Source organism: Hevea brasiliensis, chromosome 2 (genome assembly GCF_030052815.1).
Source record: "Hevea brasiliensis isolate MT/VB/25A 57/8 chromosome 2, ASM3005281v1, whole genome shotgun sequence".
NCBI lineage: Eukaryota > Viridiplantae > Streptophyta > Magnoliopsida > Malpighiales > Euphorbiaceae > Hevea > Hevea brasiliensis.
In genome coordinates, this window is record NC_079494.1 from 119531576 (window position 1) to 119548099 (window position 16524).

Here is a 16524-nt window from a genome sequence, read left to right on the forward strand (position 1 = left end):
AGAAAATCTCTCCCTACCAGACTTTCTACTGCTCTGTCCCCTGAAGCTTTTCCTCTTTCCAGTATTACCACCGGAACTCTGATCCACTGGCCTCTCACTTTTCTCTTTTTCTGTCTTTTCTTTCTCTGGTGCCCCTTATGATTTTATCCTCTCTAGCTCTAGTGCTTGAGATATGAGTTCAGAGAAGTTATCATGTAGAAACCCAACCACTTGCATTCTCAAACTAGGCTTCAACCTGGCCTCAAACCTTTTACACTGGTCTCTGTTGGTGGTGAGTAAGCCCCTAGCATAGTGACTTAGGCGGGAAAATTCCCTTCATACTCTGCCACTGTTCTATTTTCCTATTTCAGACTTACGAATTCCTACAGTTTCATATCCACATAGGCGTCTAGGATGTATTTCTGTCTAAACTCTCTGAGAAAGTCGTCCCATGTTAATACCGGGGGTTCCACCAAGCTATGGGGGATGGTCTTTCACTAAACATGGGGGATAGGCGTTTGGGATGTATTTCTGTTTAAACTCTCTGAGAAAGTCGTCCCATGTTAATACCGGGGGTTCCACCAATCTATGGGGGATGGTCTTTCACTAGTCATATGCATCCCCCTGTAATAGTGATTTTGAGTATTCAAACTTCAACTCCTCCATGCAGTGCAGCTTCTTGAACACTCATTCCATTCTCTCCAACCACTGCTCTGCTTCCAAAGGATCCACTGTAGCCTTAAACTCAGTAGCTCTATACTTTATCAACTTATCATACTGCCTGGCTGGAGGCTGTGGTTGCACTACTGGTGCTTGCTTTGGGGTTTGAGTAGGCATGTTCCCAGCCATTTATTAGAACAAAGCAGTCATCTGCTAAGCGAACTGAGCAGGAAACTACGGCATGGGTGGAGCTGGTACAATTGACCCACTAACATTCTGGAGAGCTGGGGCTTCTCCCTATGCCTCAGGTTCGACTGATTGCTCAATTAAGCGATCTCCTTCCTCCATATTTGATTAGAGGGTATTCTATATCCTGAACAAACAACACAAGGAGATTTTCCTTTATCAGTTCATATTCATAATGTAATGCACCGTATGTATTAAATAATGACATTGAGCAGTTGTACTTATCAAAGAAAATATTCAAATTTCCAGTTCAAAACATGCTTTGAAAACCAACTCTAATACCACTAGAACATGTCACACATTATCCCTCCGTAAGGCATAATATGATCCCGTAGTATATCTAATGAATTACTGAATTTTGCCTACTGATAACCCATTAAATATACTACTGGGGACTTTAAACCAATTTCCGATCATTTTAAAGTGGTTTCAAACCACTTCAACAATTTTTCAAGTATCAATATTAAACAATTCACATTCAAATTGGTTTTCCAAATTTTGGGCTAACAACACAAAATTTTATCAATCAAAGAATTCAATATAATTTTGGCCATAAAATTTATTTCACCACATATTCAATTCCAAATTCAATTTGAAAATCAAAAGAAATTTGGTTGTTGTGCACAAACCTCAAATGAGTCGTTTATTGGCCTTGACTCATTTTTTCTTTATCCTTCCTAGTATCTCTTTCTACTGAAACACACAATTCAAAGTGTTTTAGTACTCATTTAAATCACTTCTAATAAGTAATCCAACAATTAAAATTTTTGTAGCCTTAATCTACCCAATACGTTTTATAAAATTTGGGTCCTTACAATTGGTATATTAATGGTTACTATTCACTTCATTATTCATTTCCAAATGTTAAATTTTTTCAATATTAATAGGTATACTAGTTCTAATTATACCCACATACCACATTTTGGATCACAATTTTATTAGTATTTGTTGCCAATTGTAATGCAAGGCTTATTAGGGTTAAATTCCAAAATTTCAGTTTTAGGTCACTTAGTTTTACTGTTCCATTGGACATTCTACAGTGGGAATTTGGCTAACTTTTCTTCATTAAAGTTGTTCCTTATTGTCCTAGATTTAATTTCCTTTTTGAATCACTGCATTTGAAGTTTTATAGCTCAAGTTATGCCTCTTTTTCTATGGCTGGCCAAATTGGTCAAAAATCCAGAAATTCTGGACAATCAAGGTTCTGACAGATTTAGGGACCTAAGTTTGGTTGGAAATTTGACTTGGTTATGGTCAGAATTTGGGTTTATGTTCTTCATGAAAGTTGTTTTTCTATGTCTAAGCTTTTCATTGGTATAAAAATTAGATCATTTGGACCTTCCTACGCCAAGTTATGACCATTTGAACATGTACTATTCATATAGTCGATTTTGCCTAGTAACAGGGTACTAAATTCAGATTTAACCAAATTTTACACCAACTTGTGGTCAGTTTTAGGGCAAGGTTTCTCCATAAAAATTGTTACTTTGGGTCTTAATTTTAATTACCAATTGGCCTTACACCAATTGGAGTAACAGAATTTCAATTATGGTCATTTGAATGGACCATGGTCAAGTTGTCTAGAATTGGACATTACCATTCACAAATCAATTCCAATTTTAATCATTCAATCACACTCCAAATCACACCAATTGACCAATTTAAGCATCAATTAGGTCAAGTGGGCATCAATTCACCAAATCCCTAAATTTTCCCCCAAATTTTCAATGGTCAATAACCCTAATTATGCAATTGCTTAATTCATGCCAATTCAAACATACTAATAACATCTATTTACTCAATCAAGCTTGTTCACACCTTTAACACCAACAATTCCCATAAAACCCTAGTCGTGCTCAAGGTGGCCAAAATTTGCTACTTGAATTTCATGAAAAATTTTCATAATTTCTTAAGTTATTCTACCTATTTAAGCTATAATTCCATCAATAGGTCAATATGTAAAGAGAGAGAACTTAAAACTAACTTACCTTAAATTGGAAATTTTCCAACTTCTTCTTTCTTCAAGTTTTTTTCAATTTTCCCTCCTTCCAATCTTTTTCTTGAAGTTCAATTTGAAGTTTTCTACAAGTTTTATAAGGGATTGAGGGTGTAATTTAGGGTTTACAAGAACTTTAAATAAGCTTCAACGGAGGAATTGGTGAGGGAAGAGAGAGAGAGAGTTGGGCGGCTAAAGTGGAAGAAGACTCTTTTAATTTTATTTTTTTTTATTTGGTCTTTTAAATGTTAAAATTATCCCAACATTTCAAATTTTAGAAATTAAAATTTATTGGATCATGTTTGTGTAAGGATGATGTCATAAAGCTTTTTAATTTTTGATTTCTTTCTTTTCTTTTTCATTTTCTTTCACTCACCTCTTCAATTTAAATCTATCCTTCAAAATTTTAATTTTCTAGTTTTTAATGGACAATTAGCCCAAAAGTCACCCCTAAGGGTGAATTGACCAAATTGCCCTTTACCAGTCTGATCCGTTTTTCCAGTAACATTTAATTGCTTTCAGAACTCTGATTCAATTTTTTGAACTGGTTCTCTATTCTTTTCTGTATTTTCCACATTACCATTAGCTTTACAATAATTCTTAGGCCTAGGGTGCCATAAGGTCCCATTCGAAAATAGGGCAGTGACTGACCTCACAGTCACTTCCCGGTTCGGTCACCCATCGCTCTGGCATCGGCTCATTTAACCCATTATGCCTTGTTTTCTTAATTTTTATTTTACCTTCATGTGATTATTATAAATTTTTGTTTGTGACTTTTTTAGGTGACTTAAATATGGTTCTAAGCTCCTTGACTATCTGGACTGACACTGGTCACCGGAACAGTGGATTGTATAGACTACTTAGTATAGGGGTGTTACATGCTCCAAGTTATCTTTTATGCGAATATTGGTTGAATTGTTTGAACTATTTGAACATTTTGCATTTCATAAATAGAAATGTATTAGGTTTAGATAGTTATAGAAATTATATTTAAAATCAATATCTTACTCTTTGAGTCAAACGCTCGCTCTTATTCAACTATTTTTTTCCTCAGGTGACAGATGGCTTTATTTGGATTAACGTGTTTTTTTCCCCCGCAAGTTTAAACAGAAAAATATTTTGATTTGCTTTTATTATCTTTTTATTTAAATTTAGAACTCCGCAAGGACTAATAGTTATATTTTTATTTGGGTTGTAATAACTTAGTTATGGAGTTGTAAAATTAGTTATGTAAGATTGCATTGATATATGAGATGTTTATGATTGATGGTGGAGGGAGCTGAGCTCCCAAATGGTGATATATATGATTTGAGAATTGTGAGGGTGAGCTGAACTCCCCATAATATTAATATTATTTGTTTATCGATCGGATGAGTTAATGCTACCCATTGATAGTTTAATTTATGATCAGATTTTGTCTGTTTGTTTTCTTAAAATTGAGCTACCTTAATGGGTTTTATGAATAGATTATAAATAGTTAAGCTTACTACGGGCTTCATGGGCCTTATACTTACTCAAGTCCTAGTGTCGGTTCGACCCAGAAATTGGGTCATGACAAATTCAAATGGCAATGACTCACTTACAAGTTTATTAAAATATTAATGACTAAATTGTTTATTTTAAAACTATAATGACTAAGTTGTAGATTTAATTGAATCTCAGGGACTAAATTATCAATAAAATAAAATTTTAGAGACTAGATTATTTTCATATTAAAAATATAATTAAGTGCATTTTAATATTTTTACTATTATTAATGATAACTTAATTGAAATTCTAACAGTATATGCTAACTTGTAAGTTTATTAAAATGTGAAAGATTGAAATTATCCATTTTAAATCTATAATAATTAAGTTATAGGTTTAACCAAATCTCATAAATTAAACTATAGTTTATCCTATATTTTTCAAATATGTTCAATCATTTAGTTTATAAAATAATTTTAATTTATAAAAAAAAAAATTCTTTCAATTTTTTTTTGCAAAAAATGAACAAAATGCAAACATTATTATTACTCTTTTTTAAAGAAATAACATACTATTACTTTAATTTACTTTTTGTTTGTATTTTTTTCCATTATTTTTTATATAATGAAATATCTATTTTAAATTTTATTCACATATATTATTAAAGAGAAAACCTCTAAATTATGTAAATTTTAATAAAGTAATATTAAAATTGTGCTTTTAATTATGAAACTTTTAAGAATGGCAAGGGAATAAATCGATAGCAGAAATTGCTCCCCATTCTTATTCCATAGGAGATCAAGGTCGGGTAAGAATTTCCCCATTAAGGAATAGAGCAGAGTGAGCTTCCATGGGAGTGGAGTTGAAAAAATTGATCAGGTATGAGAACACTTGATATTCCCATAAATTTTAAATTTAAATTTAACTAAAATTATATAAAAAAAAAAATCTTTCTGAAACAAAAAATTGTACCACAACAAGTGATTATATAACACCCCTGATATTCCATATAGAATGATAAACTAATTCAAAAATGACACATACGCAAAATAATTATTATTTAAAATAAAAAAAATTTATCTTGAACTAGTAGAAACAACTGAATAATAGGTACACTTATACTTATTTATATAATTCTTATTAACTTGTCATTCTATATAAATTATCATATATAGAATTACTATTGTATTATATAATTTATCCCATACAATATTATACTTGTTAACCGATGGCCAAGAGCAAAATTTTAGCATGCTTGAAAAACAACGGAAAAGTTGAGTGAAAAATAACTTCAAAAACTTTTAAGGATTTAAATGAGATAATATATGGTAATATATGAAGAAAATAAAAATTTTTAAAATTTTCAAAACATTTAACCTACTTTAAATAAACTATCCTTTAAAATAAATTCATTACTTTAAAAATTTATATATTATCTCTAAAATTTTTCTTTCAAAATTATAATTTTTCAAAAATTTTTCATTTTTTTCTACATTTTCTTATCATTCAAACAAAAGAGATTTTTTTTTCTTTTACTCCATTTCGCTTTCTGTATAAATTAATTCAATTAAAAATCAGATGTAATATCTATAGTTAAAATATAAATATTGTTTTTTTTTTTAATCATGAATGTAAATATTATATTTTAAATTTAAATAAATGAGCAGTTTCTATAGGCAGTTCAAAGTTAATGAAGAACTGTTATTTGTTTTTATTTATAAATTAAAAAATTAAAATAAATTAAAAATAATAAGTAAAGCATCAATTAATCTTAATTATCTATTTATTTTAAATACTAGTTAATTAAGTAAAAGATTATAAGTCAAAAATCTAAATAAACTCTTAAACGTTTATCTGATAATCAATTTTCACTTTTTTAGACGTGACAATTAAGCTCTTATTTTTTAAAAATAAATAAATAAAAACTTAAATTAAAAAAAAAGGTACTTATCTGGATTTTTGTCCAAGAAAAAATATTACCTTCTATTTTCATTTTAATAAAATATCAATTATTTAAAAATATCATATATTCTTTTTATAATTTTAATAAATTAAATTATTTTTAACTACCTGTTAATTAAATTATAAATTCAAAATCATATATTTTTCACATTAAAATTAAAAAAAAAAAACTCTTTATTTGTCATAGGCAGGGCAAAGTTACAGCTAGGAATCTGACCGATGAATTTTAAACGAAACAAAAAGCCAACACCAGAGCGATCCTCGTAATAGCTCTAAGGAGAACACGTGTCTTGAAGATAAACAGAGGTTGAAGCGTCAAATATGACGCGCGACGAAATACCAAACGAAAAAAAATATAACTCATTTTTTAATTCTTTCGGAGAAAAGTCAAATTAAGGTCCGCTTTTACTTGCTGGTAACTCAAAACTTAGAAAATTTAAATTGTTGGAAAATGCTGAAATTTAACTTGTTTGACGGATTATAATTCTTAAATCTCTAAAAGTTAAAACTCTTAAATTTTTATATATTTTTTTAAATTTTTTAAAAAATAAAAAATTACATTAAATTTATATAAAATTTAACTGTGAGAGATTGTATCCATTGGACATATGAATTTCATTAAGATTTATTTTTCAGAGTACCAAAAACAAAGATGATATTATGAACATGAAGTCAATTTTCAAAAAGTATATCTCGATTACATTACTTTCTAAGAAGTGCACTTTCGAAAAAGTAAGCCATTTGGTTCTGCCTAAATTTGCCCCTTAACCTTGACGATATCACCTATTCTAAATTTCTAAATTTCTATTCGTCAGTTTCATAGAAAAAAGAAACTAGAAATTGAAGGGTCTTCATAACCTGGATTCCGTTTAGGATGTTTTCATATTGAGAATTTAAAAGTCATCATTCGCGGTCCTTTGAATGTTGCAGCTTTTTGGCGCCCTTCTCATCTTCTTCATGATGAATACAAATTAATAAATGCAAAACGGTCAACTACTTTTCCAAGGGTGAGGTCCACCAACCAATTCATCCATAAGTTAAAAGGTTAAATATATTCAAAATTAAATTTTAACTTAATTAATAATATTTTTTTTTAATAATAAAATATTTTTTCAAATTTTTAAATAATAAATATTAAAATAATTTTAATATTAAAGGATTTTTGTTCTTTATATTTCTCAATTTCTTTTCTTAAACTTTTATTTTAATTAAAACTAACAAATAATTTTTAATATTTAAAATTAATATATATATATATATTTTTTTTTTTATTAAGTATAAACTTATTTGTTCTTATTAGAAAATATAAGATCTATTTAACCCAAAATTTAACTTTGATCTTATTTGACCCTTGATATCACTCGATTATGTAAGTTTGTGAGATTATGACATATGTTCAGGTCAATGGGAGTTGTTGGATGAACTTAGGGATGGCAACGGGTCGAATTTTTGTGAGTATCCGATTCAATCGAACCTTAATAGATTGAATTTGAGTAATATATAATTGAGTTTTAGATGGGTTCAGATTTGAAATTTAATACCCGTGACGAATTTAGGTCGTGTTTGGGTTTTATATATTGGGTATCCGTTATCCGAATTTGTTTGTATAAATATTTAATTAAATATAAAATATATTTTTTTAATAATATTTATAAATTTTTATATTTTTTATTTTATATAAAATAAAATTGAAATATTTTATGAAATTATTAAAATTTTAAACTATAAATTATTAATAAAAATAATTTTTTATGTAATTTATTAATTAAATATATAAAATTAAACGGATTCGAGTATTTTTCGAGTAATAACAATCGGATTTGGCAAGGGTTCGGGTAGTTAAGAATAAATTTTAATTGGATTTGGGACGAGTTCCGATTTTGAGAATATTAATCAGGTTCGGGTTCAAGTTCGGGTATAATGATTTTCGCGTGTACCCTACTTGTTGCTATCTCTAGGTGAACTAGGGTATTGTTATGGCATAATATGGGCCTAAAAGAAGTCTTTCTTACCATGGAAGGAAAGCTTGTATATATAAAATCAGGGAATCAATGTTTATTCGACACGTATAAAGTGCATGCAAGTGAGTTGTCTCAATCATCGACTACTATGTCATGATTTAATCAAGTTATTTTACGAGTGATGATTACTCTGACCATCTCCATTTACGATTAGATAGATTCGTTAATCAGTTAAGACTTACGAATGATTCGTATGATCGGTTTTCCTTTCAAGGGAAGGTCATCCTACCCTTTCTTACAGTAACGTTATTCAAACTAATCAACGGAATCATAAAGCACTCGTATTCTTGCCTGGCTTTATAATAACTATTTCCTTGGCCTTCTAATCTTTATTTTGTCATTTAGTCAATTGGGTAATATCATTGTCACCTACCTCCGAATTTCTGTAATAGATGCATCATAGCGATAAAATTGCCCCTTGGGACTACTTTCGTAACTCTAACAATGTTCAACCAATGTAGTCTGTCACGGAGTAAGAAGCTTGCTCACCTCAAACTTACTTCAAACCGTGCGGCCTTAGTCTTCCCCCAAGACTAAGTCAGCCTTTCCACACTCAAAGTCTATAAAGATAGACTAACAAGGGTGACAAAGGGTAAAAATGGTGAGAGAGTGAGTGAAAAACAAGGAACAAGTTTGGCAAAGGGAAAGTAACTTTACTACTCAATAAAAATAGCTTTACAAGCCTAAGGCTCACAAGAGAGCAATAAAGTGGGCTAAATACACAAAAATACACTTGGAAGCTTTGAAATGGCTTGAGAGCATGTGGAGACTCTTGGTTGCCCAAATGAAGGCCAAAAACCCCTATTTATAGCCTTCATGCCGAGTTGGAACTCCCTTTGGCGGCCAAAATTCGAATTTGGGCGGGTTGGCAATTTTCTGGCGGGGAACCTCGTTTTGGCGGGCTGCCAGCGCGGGTGAACCTCGTTTGGGCGGCCGCGCGCCACAGCTCCGCACCAGATTCCGCGCCCGAACCTCGTTTGCTGCGCGCCGCGCTCTCGAGCGCTTCGAAGCTTCGCGGTGAACCTCGTTTGCCGCGCGCTGGCATTCCGCGCCGCGATTTGAACCTCGCCCGCGCGTCCGGCCTCCCGCGCGCGCCCAGTTTTCCCGTGTACGTTTGAACCTCGTTTCCGTACGCGTCCCGCGCGCCCCGGCCTTTCCCGCGCGCCCGCTCCCGCGCGATGAACCTCGTTTCGCGCCTTGTCTGCCCGCGCGCTGCTCCCACGCGGCCCGCACGCCCGACGGGCCCGTTGTGCGCCAGACTTGGCCCGTGAACCTCGTTTTGGGCCTCCCATCGCCCGGCTTGCCCAGCAAGCGCCCAGCACGCCTCCAGCACCTCTGAACCTCATTTTGGCGTGCAGTAGGCAGACTTAACCTCATTTTGGCCTGCTCCTCCCGGCAACTCTCCTGCTTGCCCGGTTGGCCTGTTTGCCCCGAAAATCGACTCCCGCAAACATTGCCTCCCGGCAATGCACTTTCCCTTCACCCCACAAGGATTTACACCTACTGAACCTCCCTCTGTAGGCAACCTCGCGGAAAAAAATTGGACTTCTCCGGGAGACCAAATTTGTGGGGTGACATTCTCCCCCACTCAATCCGCACGACGCCCTCGTCGTTTGGACCTCCTCCCATGCCTCCCGGCATGCACCGCAGTGTTGCTTCGGGCTTTCTCTCGCTGTGCTCCTGCAGTACCTCCCTCGTCCCTGTGGCTAAGTGCACCAGCTCTTCCCTCGGCTTTGCACTTCCGCCTGCTCTTCCTCGAGCGATGTCGCCTCGGACCCTCCTGCCTCGGCGAAGACTCCTCCTTTGGACTTCTGGCTACTGCATTGTCCCTTGCACAGTCCACCTTCTCCCTTGGTGGATGCCCCTTCTGCAACTTCGGAGTGTGTCCCCTCTTACACTCCTTCGGATCCTTGCAGTTGAGTGCCATGAAGGTCCAGGAGAAAGGGACCGCGAATGTGGAGAAGGGGCGACCTTTTGTCCAAATCGAGGTGGGAGGACAAAAGCTGCGGGCATTGTTGGACACCGGGGCATCCCACAACTTCCTAACGGTGGAGGAAGCTAAGAGGTTGGGCATCCCGTATGAGAAGGAGATGGGATGGTTGAAGGCAGTCAACTCCACACCCAACCTGGTTCACGGTGTAGCCCGAGACACTAAGGTACGCATTGGAGACTGGAGAGGTACCTTAGACTTCTTTATTGTCTCTATGGATGATTCTCCATGCATACTTGGGGTCGAGTTCGTGGGATACACTAAAACACACTTGGCTTCGGAACCTCCACACGCGAAGGAATGACCAAGCTAGCCCCGGAAGTAGTGGCAACTCCCCCACGTGCCACGGCCATAGCAACAAGAGACACTTGCTGCTCAACTTCCTTCAACTTCCCCATGGCCAATTCCAACTGTTCCTTTAGGGACCTATTCTCATCCCTTAAGGCAGCAATTTCCCCCATTTGAGAAAGGCGTAGGGACTCACCTTCACTAGCCAGCTTGTCGATTGCAGCGTTCAAGGCACCCTGCATGTCCCTTCGAAGCTCTTCCATCCTCTCATCGAGCTCCACTAAGCGGGTGTCCACCTCCTCGAACCTTTCCTCTCCATCCACGAGGTGCAATTCGACCTTGGCGAGACGTTTCTCCAAGTCTCCCAAGTCCTCCCTTGCTCGGCTAGGATCCCTTGATTTACCTCGGCCTTTTCTCCTGCCGCCTTCATGCTCCACAACCGTAGGAGCAACACCCACACCAAGGGTGATCTCACTCTGGTCCGCCATTGTCACCTTCAAGAGCAACCTCAGCTCTGATACCACCTGTCACGGAGTAAGAAGCTTGCTCACCTCAAACTTACTTCAAACCGTGCGGCCTTAGTCTTCCCCCAAGACTAAGTCAGCCTTTCCACACTCAAAGTCTATAAAGATAGACTAACAAGGGTGACAAAGGGTAAAAATGGTGAGAGAGTGAGTGAAAAACAAGAAACAAGTTTGGCAAAGGGAAAGTAACTTTACTACTCAATAAAAATAGCTTTACAAGCCTAAGGCTCACAAGAGAGCAATAAAGTGGGCTAAATACACAAAAATACACTTGGAAGCTTTGAAATGGCTTGAGAGCATGTGGAGACTCTTGGTTGCCCAAATGAAGGCCAAAAACCCCTATTTATAGCCTTCATGCCGAGTTGGAACTCCCTTTGGCGGCCAAAATTCGAATTTGGGCGGGTTGGCAATTTTCTGGCGGGGAACCTCGTTTTGGCGCAACATGGTGAACCTCGTTTAGCGGGCCGACACGCGCCACCCGCGCCGCTTCAGCCTAGCGCCGAACCTCGTTGTCTGCTGCCGCGCTCTCCAGCGCTTCGAAGCTTCGGCGATCAACCTCGCTTGCCGCGCGCCCGCTTTGAACCTCGCCCGGCGTCCGCCTCCGCGCGCCCTTTTCCGCGCCGCGTTTGAACCTCGTTTCCGCCTTTCCCGCGCCCGCTCCCACGCGATGAACCTCATTTCGCGCTGGTCCGCCGCTGCCGCTCCCACGCGCCCGCACGCCCGATCGCCCGTTGTGCGCCGGACGGCTCGTGAACCTCGCTTTGGGCCTCCCATCGCCCGGCTTGCCCGAAGCGCCCAAAGACGCCTCCGCATTCTCAACCTCGTTTTGGCGTGCAGTAGGCAGACTTAACCTCATTTTGGCCTGCTCCTCCCGGCAACTCTCCTGCTTGCCCGGTTGGCCTGTTTGCCCCGAAAAATGACTCCCGCAAACATTGCCTCCCGGCAATGCACCTTCCCTTCACCCCACAAGGATTTACACCTACTGAACCTCCCTCTGTAGGCAACCTTGCGGAAAAAAATTGGACTTCTCCGGGAGACCAAATTTGTGGGGTGACAAGTCCAACTGGTTCTGATGAAGCATGACCCAAGAAAGTGTCTTGTTCAATCCGAGTATCAGGTCTAGGTTACTTCAAAATGATCTGATAATGACATAATTAGACCTGGATAAATGGGGCTGACCCTTTATATATCTAGATAGCATACTAAAAATCTGAGGCCATTATATATATACGAGTTCTAGAACTCTTATCTCTCTCGATCCCTCCATGGTTGGGTATCCTTGACGGTCTCCAGAGTTGTATTTTCATTATACTTAGGCTCTACATGTGTCCTTCGTCTAGAGAACCATCCTAATTATAATATATTAACCCTATTGAGAGTATAAAGACTTACTTGGTTTTTTTTATTTTTTTTTTTTCAATCACAGTAATGCATTGCTAATAATGTCAAACTCCCACATAAAAAACACTTAATGTAGGTAATTTGGAGCTCCAATCAACCTCTACATAGAGTTGCAATAAGTTGTCTCCGAATTGCTACTCAGAGAGAGCACCAACTTCCAGTACTCATGAGAAAATCACAAAATTAATATAGATTCTCGTGAAAGGATGAACTTTTAAGGAGGAAACAATTAAGATAATCCACAAACAACATGAAATGCCGTGTCTTCTTCTTCTGCATATATTTTCTTCTATTTGCAGTCTAATTCAAAGAAAACGCATTTTCTCAATAATTAAAAAGCCGGAGAGTCACGTCCTCACATTGTAATGTGCGCAGCCCGTCATTTCAAGGATTGAGAAAATATCAGGCCATGGTCTTGAATAGAAATATCTTAATGCAGAAGCTACAAATTCAACATAGCTTCTTAACCGATCACATATTTCTGCTGGTCATATACTTGAAACCTGCCAACCCATTCACTAAGTTACATGCGCTCTTTAAAATCAACGAGCGCAAAAGTGCATTTCTTAAGAAGCCTAACGGGTTCAAATTCCTCGTGTTTCTGCCCTCTGGTTCACCAGGCAAGGGAAGGCTGAACATAAAAATTCCCTAGACACTGCTTCTGCCACGTAACAAACTATTCTGAAACCTCTTTTTAGTGAAACCCAAACTGACACAGAAACTGCTACTGTATACTGAAATCTAAGCTTAAGTAACACGCCAATTCCCTGAATGTATTGAATATTTAGGCATACGTATGGAGCAGCAGGAAACATTGCATTGGTTTTTTTACCGAACTATCAGCTCCAAGTAGCAGCAATTTAAATAATAATTTTTCAAGAGCAGCTTCAGTATCCAGTCCTCTTCAAATAATTTTCACTTAAGTATGAAACAGAATGTGCAGGAAAGATAACTTTGCATGTTTAGCACTCTTAATGAAGTACACAAGGCAGATATCTACTAGGCATTCTCCACTAACAGTCCATCAAGAGCATCTGTCCCTCTATCCAGATTACCTACGACCTTGTCTAAGAAGAGTTCCCAAGAATCACTATCAATTCTTCCACTTGCCATGGCCATCGAAACAACCTTTTCTATTTCTTCTTCCATCCCCTTTGCACATAACTCCTCAATCAACAAAGCATAAGTGGATTTATTAGGCACGCATCCTTTATCCAACATCTCCTCAAGAATCCTAATAACCTCCTTAGCATTTCCAACCTTAGAAATCCCCTTAATCAGCATATTATATGTAAAAGCATTAGGCTTGCAACCCTTTTCCACCATATCATCCCATAACCTTCCCGCCTCACTCAACTCTCCTCTCTCACACATCCCCGCGATAAGCGTATTATATGTCAAAAGACTTGGGATCGAACCCCGCTCAAACTCACCAAACAGTTTCCTTGCTTCCCATACCTTCCCCTCCTTACAAAGCCAATGTATGAGTGTGCTCGTTATTGCATTATCTGGCGTGCAGTTCTTCTCTAACATCCTCTTCCACAATTCACAAGCCTCGTCTACCTTCTTCCCGTCTTCACACAACACATCAATAACCTTGCAACAAAGAGCAGAGCTCGGTATATACTTTCTCTCGAGCATATCATCAAGCATGTTACGTGCTTCACCTGCTTTCTTCTCTTTGCAAAATGCCTCGATCATAACCCCATAAGTAACATCATTTGGCTCCACACCATTCTCATCCATATTATCCATGATTTTAATAGCATCGACTAATCTTCCTTGTTTACAATACCCGTCCATCAAGATCGTATATGTTATTGCGTCTGGCAACCACCCTCTATCGAAAAGGTCACCAAAAACCCTCTTAGCATTAACCATATCACCACGCGAAGCGTAACCACCTAAAATTGTTGTATAAGTGACGACATTTGGGATCATACCCATGGCGGGCATTTCGTCTAAAACCTTAGTTGCACCTTCCATGTCATTCTTCTTACAAAGTGCCTTAATCAAAATGTTACAAGTGAAAACATTAGGCACAACTCCATACTTGCTCCGGCAATTCTTGAACACAGCGTGCACTAAATCATACCGTTTGTTTTGCACGAAAGCATTCAATAGTGTATTTAGCGATCTCACTGAACGCTGTACTTTAAAATCTTGGATGCGGATAAAAGTTTTGAGGGCCAAGTCGGGCTTGCCGGAAAGGCCGTAGTTGCGGATAACAGTGATGAACATATTTTCTCCACATTTGATTTTGGCTTTGTGCAAGTCAAAAAGCAAGTCTTCCACGGGGCCAAAGGCGCGAGCTCGAGAGAGCTTATGGATAATGGAATCATAGGTGTCGTAATTGTGGGAGAAACCGGGGTGATATTTGCCAGCGTAGTCGAAGATTTGGAGGGCAAGATCCAGATTTTGTTGGCGGGTGATCATCGAGACGAGGCGTTTAGGGTAGAGGCGTTGGGGCCAGGGCTTGATTGGAGGTGTGACTGTGTACGATTCAGGAAGACGGGTGGTGGGATTGGCGGTGGAAAGGGAACGTGTAGTGGTCATTGGATGGAGGAGGACGGCGGTTGTTATTTTTTGACGGTGGTGAGACGCAGAGGAACGGAGCATTGTTGAGAAGAGACGCCTCGTGTTAGCAGAGGATGAAACATAAAGTTTTGAAACGCGATGGAGCAGACGCCGCGTAGGCTAAAAGGGGTATCTTTAAATTTTAATATTTGGATGGTCCAAAATCAACCCCAGAATTCAGAAACTTTGCAATTTTTCAGCACCTGCTCTACATACACGTGTTGGTTACCAAACAGAAAATTTCTATTTGTATGTTTATTACTGATGATTCGTGTTCTTTTTGAGTTTAGTTTCGTAATTCAAACAGCAAAATGTAATCCAGGTAAATTTCTCAAGATTTTTCAAATTAATTCATCAAATTCAAACATCCAAATAGGCTCAGCATTTATATTTCAAACTCGATTCATTTTCAGAGAGCTAATTTTGCATAAAAAATAATATCTTTACACCGATATGGAGCTTTGTTACATAGCAAAGGATGGTAACTTCTCCCCATTGACACCAAACAAATTTTTTACCCTTACCTTCATAGCCCCGCTAAGCTTTAGCACACTTCGAGCGATCCCAAACAGCTCATCGTCCTCCATCTTCTTCTGAGACGAAACCAATACCACCTTTGTACCACTCAACTCATCATATATCCTCTGAAACTCCATTAACACCTCAATCACCATTATTACCTTATTTCTCTCTATTAACATCTTCAACAGTCTCACCAAAAGCCTATTCATTTTCCCTTTCTTTGCCAATTCATTCACCAATTGTCCTTTATTTTTCTCACCCACAAGCGGATTGGCCAAAACAGCCTGTGCTTGCTCACTTTGGAGCAGCTTCAACAATCTTTCGACATCCCTTTGTACGGTTTCAAGGGAATTGTTGCATTGGGCTACGTCTAGAAGTGCTGCAGCATAGCCGCTTGCTGGGTTTAGGTGGATATTGGGAGATGACTTGAGAGATGAACTTTGAGAAGTGCAGGATTGTGGAGAATTAAGAGTCTTGAGATAAAAGGACTGGACGGTAGTTTTGTTGGAGATGGAGTTGTGTTTGGTAGTGAGATGAGGGGGAAGTTGATGAGACGTTGAGAGAGTTTTGAAGTGATAAAATTCACGAGGTGCTGAGTAAAGGGCAGGAACTTTGAGGGTTGAAACAGAGCTGGAGAGGGTATCCATGGAGACTGGGGAGAAGTGTCGCAATAGGAGGTTGCAGTTCTGTATTTTATGGAAGAGATGTGGGAATATTTTACCCACGTCTCTCTCCGAGAAAAAACAAAGGAACGGTGGGAAATAAACCAGGTCCTTCATAGTTCATATGATGTGATGTCCATCTCTCCGATACTCTTTCCGTTATATCAAATTAAAAAAAAAAAAATCTATTGCCAAATATAATTATTTTAATTAATAAGAATGAAATTTT

The 16524-nt window shown here is 37.6% G+C and overlaps 2 protein-coding genes across 2 annotated transcripts; both read right to left on the bottom strand.

The window, feature by feature from the left end:
• Positions 1 to 12709: 12709 nt before the first annotated feature.
• On the bottom strand, positions 12710 to 15500 carry LOC110663769 (pentatricopeptide repeat-containing protein At5g16420, mitochondrial). The gene has a single exon (XM_021823184.2). The coding sequence runs from the start codon at positions 15151 to 15153 to the stop codon at positions 13534 to 13536; it is 1620 nt and encodes a 539-aa protein (XP_021678876.1). The 5' UTR covers positions 15154 to 15500; the 3' UTR covers positions 12710 to 13533.
• LOC110663771 (ATP synthase delta chain, chloroplastic) lies at positions 15496 to 16417 on the bottom strand. Its single transcript, XM_021823186.2, has one exon. The coding sequence runs from the start codon at positions 16410 to 16412 to the stop codon at positions 15576 to 15578; it is 837 nt and encodes a 278-aa protein (XP_021678878.2). The 5' UTR covers positions 16413 to 16417; the 3' UTR covers positions 15496 to 15575.
• Between the last annotated feature and the right edge of the window lie 107 nt (positions 16418 to 16524).

Coding starts and splice junctions, on each gene's coding strand:
- LOC110663771 (XM_021823186.2), bottom strand. CDS start 16,412: ATGAAGGACCTGGTTTATTTCCCACCGTTCCTTTGTTTTTTCTCGGAG.
- LOC110663769 (XM_021823184.2), bottom strand. CDS start 15,153: ATGCTCCGTTCCTCTGCGTCTCACCACCGTCAAAAAATAACAACCGCC.